The sequence below is a fragment of the Drosophila busckii genome, chromosome 2R (assembly GCF_011750605.1).
Source record: "Drosophila busckii strain San Diego stock center, stock number 13000-0081.31 chromosome 2R, ASM1175060v1, whole genome shotgun sequence".
NCBI lineage: Eukaryota > Metazoa > Arthropoda > Insecta > Diptera > Drosophilidae > Drosophila > Drosophila busckii.
In genome coordinates this window covers 12329019-12338908 of record NC_046605.1, presented here as the reverse complement: position 1 = coordinate 12338908, position 9890 = coordinate 12329019, and the positions used below count along the sequence as shown (strand labels likewise).

General features: G+C 42.6%; 4 protein-coding genes across 4 annotated transcripts in view; 2 read left to right on the top strand and 2 right to left on the bottom strand.

Annotated features, from left to right (window-relative positions):
• Window positions 1–174: 174 nt before the first annotated feature.
• On the bottom strand, window positions 175–1338 carry LOC108595542 (malate dehydrogenase, mitochondrial). The gene has a single exon (XM_017980801.1). It carries the CDS (start codon window positions 1259–1261, stop codon window positions 212–214), a length of 1050 nt encoding a protein of 349 aa, XP_017836290.1. The 5' UTR covers window positions 1262–1338; the 3' UTR covers window positions 175–211.
• A 1523-nt stretch (window positions 1339–2861) lies between these two features.
• On the top strand, window positions 2862–4114 carry LOC108595845. The gene is made up of 2 exons (XM_017981134.1): window positions 2862–2975; window positions 3620–4114. Exons 1-2 carry the CDS (start codon window positions 2964–2966, stop codon window positions 3938–3940), a joined length of 333 nt encoding a protein of 110 aa, XP_017836623.1. The 5' UTR covers window positions 2862–2963; the 3' UTR covers window positions 3941–4114.
• A 143-nt stretch (window positions 4115–4257) lies between these two features.
• LOC108597190 lies at window positions 4258–9358 on the bottom strand. Its single transcript, XM_017983618.2, has 7 exons — window positions 9004–9358; window positions 6570–8881; window positions 6149–6513; window positions 5818–6096; window positions 5286–5625; window positions 4989–5158; window positions 4258–4932 (listed from the first exon to the last, which is right to left on the bottom strand). The coding sequence occupies exons 1-7, from the start codon at window positions 9296–9298 to the stop codon at window positions 4806–4808; spliced, it is 3888 nt and encodes a 1295-aa protein (XP_017839107.1). The 5' UTR covers window positions 9299–9358; the 3' UTR covers window positions 4258–4805.
• Window positions 9359–9554: 196 nt separating this feature from the next.
• The window catches only part of LOC108597449 (cAMP-dependent protein kinase type II regulatory subunit), a 33058-nt gene continuing 32722 nt past the window's right edge, over window positions 9555–9890 (top strand). Inside the window, exon 1 of the mRNA XM_017984014.1 lies at window positions 9555–9646. The gene's annotated coding sequence lies outside the window, so the exon portion shown is untranslated. The remainder of the gene's footprint in view (window positions 9647–9890) is intronic.

Here is a 9890-nt window from a genome sequence, read left to right as displayed (position 1 = left end):
GTTTGTTTGCGATAGAAAAAAAGTAGGTCTTCAAATATAGACATGCATTCTCCCATATATGTATATACAGATTTATATACGGAATGATTACGGTTAAAGTTGTATATAAATGATCACGGCTGGACCTTAAGCAGATCTCTGCTAAATCAGTTTAGAGTGGGGCTTATAGCCTTGTACACATACAAATATTTATTTAAACAACATTATAAAATCAGGAGTCAGCAATTATAGCCTGTGCATATTCCACACCCGTGTGAATATTTTTTTTTAGCACCGGTATTAGCTTCTCGAGTGCTGCTTCCTCTATTTCATCCAAATCTGGTAGTCCTAGATTCTCTTCAATACCCTTTGGACCCAGCAACAATGGCGTGGAAAAATAGTCTGCCTCGGAAACATCGGACTCCACGTAGGCGCACTCAATTACAAGTTCCTCACCATTAATTCCTCTTAAAAGAGAGTTGACGAAATGTGCTCCAGCAAAAGCCATGGAGAGCGTGGCCGAACCTTTACCTGCCTTGGCTTTGACTACTTCTGTGCCTGCTTCTTGTATACGATGCACCAGTTGCTCTCTCTCCTCGTCACTGCCCTCAAACTTGGGATTGCACTGCGATATGATGGGCAATATAGTGGTGCCCGCATGACCGCCAATGACAGGAACGTTAACATCCTGCGGCTCCACACCCAAGCTGTCGCTCAAAAAAGTTTTGGCACGCACAACGTCCAATGTGGTAACACCAAATAAACGCTTTGGATCGTATGCATCCTCCGACTTCAATATCTCTGCCACAATGGGCACAATAGTGTTCACAGGATTAGTGATAAAGGCAAGCAATGCCCCTGGACAAGCGTCACTAATTGCTTTAGCCACAGATGCCGCTACGCTGGCATTGGCGTCCAGCAATTGATCTCGCGTCATTCCCGGCTTACGCGGAAGTCCCGCCGCCACCACAACCACATCAGCACCCACCAACGACGCCTTCATCTGGCCAGCACCTTCAAAGGAGCACACATGGCAATCCGAACATATATGTGATAAATCTGCAGCCACGCCTCTTGTGCTCGTTATATCATATAGAGACAGCGTCTTGATCAGCGGATTTTGTTTGAGCAGCAGTGACAATGGTTGTCCAATACCACCAGCTGCTCCCACAACGGATACCTTAAGTCCTCGTCTAAACATGACATTCTCCCAGTTAGCCAGCGAGCATTGCTTGCATAATATCGGCTGGGAAAACTTCATTGCAAATTTAATTGCAAACATTATGGATTTCTGTACTACACACCAACGAATAATTTACAATTTAACTTTGAAAGTGATTAAACGATAAAAGTTCATATATAGTTTTGAAAGATATACGATTGCCTGCTCTGATAAAATACTAGATATACATATTCTATTTAATCCAAAAACCAATCTTGAGCGACCCTGGAATTTTAATCCGATCGGATGAAACCCCTCGGAAATATTCCCTTTCTATATAGACCGATGCGACGCATTAAGCCGTTATGATATATTCATGTGAGGAAATTTTTTATTGTCTTGTTGACAATCATAAATTATGATTCATAATCCGTTTTCTTTACGATAAATATTCTCAGTGCCCTTCCAAGTATTATGCGATCAAGATAATTTAATAATTGACACTCGGCGTTGCACACATAAATTGTGATAAATTTCAATTGAGTTGACTGATTCCATTTTCAATCGGCTCACGGCACATCTTGTTTTCGTAAATTCACTCACATCAGACTATGCCACCGAGCTACCGGGTTATTGGCTAACGCAAATGTCACGCGAGCAGCTAGATCAGTCGTTCTGAATTTTATGTAGTACTGTGTTATTTGTAACTACTTGCTTATTATTTTTTACGACTTCTGGGAATTCGGGGAATTTTTTTAAACTATTGCACTTTTTGTTTTGAATTGGTACTGCGTCTTAATTAGCATTTACATTGTAGGCGGGTATTTTCCATATAAGCATTGCATAAATAATAAATATATCTAACCTATACATCGGTATATCAGAAATTGAAGGAGCTTAATGTTGCCGGAAATAAATCCAAGCTATAGAAGCGTCTGCTTAGCATTGCAATCGAATTCCAGGCAATGTAATCAGTTGTGTCTATGCAATTTACTTATCAGCAATGTCAACATTATGTTTTCACTAATTGATCTCATCGACTCCAACAACAAATTACAAATGATTACAAAAGTAGTAAACATACAAAGTTCACAATATTTGCATGAATGAAAAACCTACGGCAAATTAGGTATTATTTATAGCTGTTTCCGGAATTGACATTGTTGATCCACATGCATTGATAAGTTACTACTCAACCTATTCAATTTAAGGATTTCTAAGCTTTCTTATTGTATTGGAACGATGTTGAAAAACACCCGAAATCCACTGAAATTCCTCTTCCTATTCCTTCTCTAACAAAATTCCACGTCTGCACAACGAGAAATTGAGTGAAAACCTTATGTATTTTATTAGCTTAATTTAAAGCGCGTGAGCCGACATCTCTATTGACTTTTTGATTTTTTGTTTGTTTGTTTTTTTTCACGTATATGCATATGAGCGAGATGGGTGCTTAGGTATTTTATAGTCGAGCATCATGTATTGTTTGATTTGTGTGAAACAGTCTCAGCAATCCCAGTCGCGATCGGTAGACATACGACAGCTACAGATGACCAATGGTATCGAAGACGAACCGAAGCCGAAGCGCTGTCTAAAGGCATTTGTCGGTTGCCGTGTAGGAGTGGGTGACACTGGTGGGTGTGGGTGAGAGAGTGCGTGGAGCGTTGGCTTGTTGGTATAAAACATTAGCGCTATCACTGGCGTGTTTCAGTTGCGGCCAGCTTTGCTTTCAACTCGCACAGCAGTCAACTGTCAATGCACTCGTCCAGTAATTGTACTTTTAGAATTCGCGCATCTAATTAATAAGTATTAAAACAAACACATAATGGTTAACAAAGTGAGTGTGCGTGCAATAAAATAAAATATAAGCAATGTATTTTTTTTTTATTATTCACATTTAAACAATGGTGCCCAAGAAGTTATTAAGATTGAACCCTTGAGAAACCAATAAAATAAAAAACAATATACATATATTTTAATTGTGATAATATGTTGTTCATGTCGAGGACTGATTTAAACTGGTAATACCAGTGCGGTATATCTGGAATTAACACTGGTCCGACTTAATCTGAATTTTTGAGGAATTGAGCAAAATTTCTTGAAGTGAAGTACGAGCAGAATCCTCATCGATTATGATTTTATGTGCGTGTTTCGAATTCATTCATTAGCACCTGTATTTTAATTGCTTAGTCCGGCTTGTCTGATGTACAAAATATACAACTTTATACAGATTTAATGCTATTCGAAACTTGTTTGTGCTAGTTTGATAAGATATATTGATATTAATTGTCGAACTAACTCGAACCAGAAAGAAGCGCTTGACCCAATTTATATTTCATAAATCACACGAAATTTTCTAAATAGGGTCATTGGCTGTGTCATGCACAAAATTTCTAACCGAGTCACATGATTGCTCCGCCACAATTTCAGCTGCAAGCTCTTCTTCATTTTACGCTAATCAAGAGATAATTCTACTTGCAGATATGCGGCAATAGTCTGCTAGCTTCGCTAGTCATAATTTTGGTAGCGATGCCGGCATACGGCATTCCCAGGCCCAGTACTGAAAGCGAAAGCACAAAGCTCGCGGTCGATCCCAGTGAGTATCCCGGCGATCTGGCTCCGGAGACGATACTGAAGGTGCAGCAATGCGAGATGAATCAGTCCACCATGGAGTTGTGCATGCGTTGTGCCAAGGTGACCAAATCCCCAATAATCTATCCCATGTGCTGTAATAATGATGAGAACATCAAGGACTGGTGTTACGAATATGTGTATTTTGGAAGAGACGACGACGTCTATTAAGAGGCAATGCAGCCCTGGAGAATGTTACTTATGTTTACAAAAAAAATTAAATGAAAAATTTCCAGTACCCTGCGAGCTCTGCGGATCAATTGGCTGTGATATTAAAGGCAATATTAATTTAAATACTTACACACATGTATATAAGCAATTAATAAAAAAGGAATGAAATTCAATAAAAACACTAACATTTATATTTTTATATAAATTTTTTTTTATTGTTTTTCTTTTTCTAAATTTATGCTCTTCTTCATCTTCTTTTTTTTATTTTTAAAAAACTTTATAATAATTACAAATGTGTTATTTAAATGAAAATTTAAAATAAAATTGAAATAATAATCGCTCGAGTGCCCATTCAATACGAAGGATTAATATAAATGTTGATATATTATAAATGGAATCGGTAGAAAACTATATCAAGACGCGTTCAAACTTAAACTTATTTGTAGTATATATGGCAAAAAGATATGCAGAGCAAATGCTAATCGAATCGAATCGAAACGGATCAGGATCAGTTTGAAAATTACGAACGAACTTGCACTAGTTTACAACACCACGTGAATTGTAAATGAACGTTATAAATGTATATAACAATAACAATGTGTTAACAACGAATTGTATTTTGTCACACGTCCTGGAGAGCGTCGCTCGATCTCCAGCTTTGGCTCCAATTGATAATTTGATTAGTTTTTAGTTTAGAGTATCTCGTTGACTGAAAGCAACATTTAAATATAAATTGCGTGAAGAGTTCAACTTACCAGAATTCAAGCACGCTATTTAGAATGTTGTTTTTGTTAACTTGTTTTTTTTTTGCTTTTTTTTTTTTAATTAGAATTTTTTGTCTTTAATCCGATTGCTTGTGGAGCAGTCATTTGGCAGCACTCTTCAAGATGGACTCGCTTGTCACACGCTTCAAATGCAGATATGAGCAGTCGGTGTCCTCGCAGCGTCCCATCAACTCAAAGGGGCAGACGGTGGCATTCACATTGAGCAGACTAGAAGTAGCAACAAATGTACAACAAACGCTGCAGGTTTGGACTGCGACACATACCTGTTGTAGTTGCGGGACATGGGCGTGCGATATTCGCCCAGTAGGGAGGCGCCAGTGGGAGCTTCGTTCAGCTGCCGCATAAACTGACTGCTGTAAGCAGAGTCCTGGGCCATCGATTGGCTGGGCACCGCAGTTGGAGTTGGAGTTGGAGCTGCTGCTGCTGCGGGTGTCTGCAAGTAAACTCAACTGGTTGGTTAGTGTGGGGCTAGCACAGTTAGCGTAAACAAAGAGCGGTAGTTTGGACAATTATATAAGTATGAGTTGCAAGCAGTAAAAAAGAAACCAAAATCCACGCACATCATCGTTCAGTTGATTCGCTCCAGTACAATCACTTGACGCTGTCGACTGCTCCTGCTCCTGCTGCTTCTCTAGCTGTTGCGTTTCAGTTCTGGCAACATCGTTCTGAGCTTGACTATCACAGTTAATGGTAGCAAGCTCGTTATAGCTGCTAGACAGCTGAAAACTATCATCTAAAGCTGTTACGTTGGCAGTTGCAGTTGCTGGCGTTTCATCGGGGCTTGAGTCGAGCTTAAGCCGCGCTATATCCTCAAACTTGGCAATTGAGTTATAGAGTCGAATCTCTTTGGTTAGCTCCGTGGACTTGCGCACTACTTCGGCCTTTCCTGGATCCGGCAACCTGTAAATAAACTCAATTGTAATCAAGCCACGCCACTAAATCTAAGTCGCCGCGCGTTCGTATTTTCAGTGAATTCGCTTCACGTCTGTATTGCTGGCAATATCCTATTGTTGCTGCATTTGTAGTTGTTGTTGGTTGTAGTTGCTGTGGTAGTTGTTCTTGATGTTGTTCTTGTTGTTGTTGTTGTAGTACCTGTAGTCAGCGCCCCGTAGGCCATTGCCCAAGTCCATGGCAGCGTTGCGCAATTTGTTGCGCTTTTGCTTTAGCGATATGATGATCTCATGGCTGGCCTGTATCTCGGGCTGCAGGCGTGCCAGCTTTGTCTCCTCCACTTTGACCTCCTGCTTCACAGCCAGCATCTCTTCGTGCAGTTCCTTCAAACGTTTTGAGCAACGCAGTCGCGCTATCTTTGATTTCATGGCCTCCTCCACCATCAGGCGCGACTTGTCCAGATTTAAAATCATGCTGCCGCTACAATTATTATGTTAATACAATATTGATGACAATATAAATGACTAAATACCCAATTTTATGAAAAGAGTTCTCGAATGCTTTCAATCGACTCTCCTTTGAGGGTGGCACAATCTTTATGGCGGCTGCGGATGTGCTTGGCTGCTCTATAGCTTGGCTATCCACAGCTTTGTTTGCAACAACAGGCGTCGTCAAATTTGGCTTCGCTGCCGCTGGACGTGGCTTATTTAAATTCGTTGCTCGCTTGACAGCTGCTGTGTTCTCTTTGGTGGTTGAAGTGGGTGAGCTTTTGGCAGCGGCTATTGAGTTGCCACTGCTTGATTTGACAATGCAAATCTTTTTCTTTTCCAGCAGCTGCATGCGCTCGACAAGACGCAGGTATTCCCTTTGCGAAGCCACCGGCAAATGTTTCACAGCCTAAAAAAAAAGGAAGTATTAAATGATTTTAAAGAAATAAAGATTTATATATATACCACGGGAGTTGGTTTGGAAACAGCAATAGAATTCTGACCAATGACTGTAAGTGGTTTCTTTTTTGCGTCCACTGTTTCCGCATTGGCTTTACTAGAAGACAGTGGTGTAGCTGCAGGTGGAGCCTGGGAGCGCGCTTGCTTTAGAAAATCATCAACTCTCTTTTCGAAATACTCATTGATGACAGTGCGTCGAAGATTGCTGTTGCTGCTGGCAGCCGCTCCAGAATCCAGAATTTCGGAATTCGGCGTATTAGAACGCGTTGTGGAGTTGCTGGCACTGTCCATGGCCAGACTAAGAGGGCTGGCATTGTCCGCATAGCTGGAGTAACTCTTAAAAGCAAGACAACCTCTGAGCTCAAGCTCATCATCGCTGCCTGCGGATGACTCTTCGGCCAGCGCGATTACCAGTCTTTGTACCTTAATAATCGCCGGATCCAGTTTGGTAATTAGACGCGTTGAGCTTGTGCTGTTGTGAGTATGCAGTGGCGCCACAGGCTCCTTAACGAGCAATGTAGCTGGACGCTTAACCGGCGGCGCTGGTTCGATCCCTTTGGATACTTTGCGCTTTGGCGTAGTTTTCTTGTTAATCACCTTATTTGGCTTTACAATCTTAAATATATTTTTTGCAGGCGCAGAGATTGCTTGCGGTGATGGCACTGGCATTGGCACAGGCACAGGAACAGCTGTGAGCTCCGGTGTGTGCAGCATCTGTGGCGCCAAATGAGAAACTGGAACAGGAACAGCTTCAATTGCCACTGGCAGCTCTTCGGATAAAACTTGTGGAGGTTGGACGTTGCTTTGTGGCTCGACACTTTGAAAGCGACGCACAGCCATTTTGAGTATTTCTGGACTGGCAGACACTGGCTCCTCCGGTTTGGTTTTCTTTTTAGATGCAATGCTAGAGAGCAATAGCAGTCGTAGCGCCTCAGGATCATCCGAGTCGTGCATGTCGGAGCTTTCCTCAGCTGGCTGCGCTGGTTCCGACGTTTCTTCGGGCAGCATTACATTCGACGTCGGCTTAAGCTTGGATAACAACATGGCACGCAGCGCACCAGCTTCATCATCGCTGGAAGCCATCTGGAATGGTTGTGACATTTCAGTCTGGGTTTGGGAGTTGTCCATTGAGATCGACTGGAGGTCGATAAGAGATCCATGATGCGAATGCCGCTCTGACATATGCAGGCCATCTCTAGCATCATCATCCTCCAGCATGTGCACTTCTGGAATGTTAAAGGGTGGTGGTGGCGGCGGTGGCACGTCATAGTGTCGTCTTTGACCTAGCTCATCATCCTCATCATCAATAACAATTGGCATGCTAACGGGCGGGGGCAAGGAATTGGGCATAAAGCAGCGCCAGCTACCACCAGCATTGGACATTGGGTGGCAGCCATTGGACCAGGCTGGTGCATCATCATCGCTATCGCTATCCACCAACTCCATGTCAACGGGCTCGAAACTTGGCGGCGGTGGGCTTTGTACTGTGTTATCCGGCGATGTGGCCGGGCTAATTTCCATCAAATCGTCTAGGTCATCGCATTCGGTACTGGCATTCGGCTTATGCACCCGATTGATCATATCTGTAGGGGAATAGGCACGTTCCGCATCGCGCTTCTTACGTGCCATATGCTTCTTTAATATTGCTGACTTGAGTGCAATGAGTCGCAGCTTGATCTCCGGCGACTCATCACTCTGCAGCGACAGTTGCGGCGGTGGCGGCGGCGGTGGTGGTGGTGGCTCCTCAGCCTTGAAACGACGACTGTAGCCATCGAATGAGTTTGGCGGCAGTTGTTGCTCTTGGCTGAATACTCCATCAACAGCATCTGCTGGCAAATTGGGCTCGGGACTTGGCGGTTTGCGCAGGCGACACTGCAGACGTTCCTTGAGGCTGTGCTTTGGCTTAATGTCGTAATTTCCTGTACGCGCCAGTGCTACGCGCAGCTTGTCGCGGCTCAATTTAAGTCGTTCGAGATCCTCATTGTCATCATCGTCATCATACTCGCCGTGCTCGCTGTCTGTCATGCTGTCATATGAATTCAGCATATTCGCCGATTGCTGATGATTATGGTAACGATAATTATCGTGTTTTCGCTTTTTTCGAGCCTGTTGCGTCTGCTGCTGTGGGTACGCACGATTTGCAAACGGATAGCGTTTTATTGTCTTTTTGTACTCCGTGCGCTTCGTCTTGTGCTTGCGATACTTCCTAGGCGGTTCATACTCTGCCTCCGACATGCTCGACACATCGGACAGAATGCTGATGGGTGAGAAATGATGATAGCGCGCACACTTTTCACTCGCCAGCCCACTTGGATAATCTGCAATGAGTCAATATTATGTTAACAGCAAGCTACAAGCGCTAATATTGAATGTGATAAGAATATCTACGCCAGCTCCTTACGCACACATAGGCACATGCTTGAACGGGTTTGAGACTTACTATATTGATTGGACAAGTTGGCCGACAGCATTTCCATTTTCTCAATGTCCTTGCTTTTGTCCTCTAGTTGCTGTATGCGTGCACGCAACTTGAACTCTTCATCTTCGGACGATATAATCATCTCAAATTCATCAATAATTTCGCCCTCCTCGCGATCAGAAAATGTGGCTGAGGCGTCATTTTCTTGTTCATTGTTAAAACTTTCGCCCTTCATACTTTGAGCGCTTTGTGGCGTCTTTACTGTTTCCTGTTGTTGTTCTCTCGCAAAGCTCTGCATTGCGCAGGCAACAACCATTTTAATTCCTGATTGAGTAACTTAATTTAGCACAAATTTTTCCTTTTACAATTTTTCAGACTAGGGCTGGATTAGTACTCTGTCGTTCGTGAATGTCGTTCACTAGTTCGTTCATTAGTTCAGTAGTTCCCAGTTTGACATTCACTGCGCTTGAATGGGCGCGCAGGCAACCCTGATTCGGACCGATGCGTTACAACTCTACTGGATAATATGTGCGAATAAGTTTTTTTTTTTATTGTAAAATTCCAAGTCCAAGAGAGCGGTTGTCGGTTGTTTCTACGCTCGAAGCGAATGTATTTCGGCGTTGAAAATACAAATTTTAAGTGAAAACCCTAAAGAAATTGAAAAGTAATTACAACATATATTAAAATAAATATTTTATGAATAAGAATTTGTAAATTTAACAACAATTCCAATCAGAATTATTGATGGTTGTGCAAGTGGAAGTAAAAATGTGCGCGTAATAAAAAAAAAGAAACGAGGGCGCGATTTGCACGAGGAGTAAACGTCAGGTGGTGGGCGTATGGGGGTGGGCGGCAGTCGGCAGGCTCCCACAAAAAATATACATACAAAAATCTACCTATCACTTTGG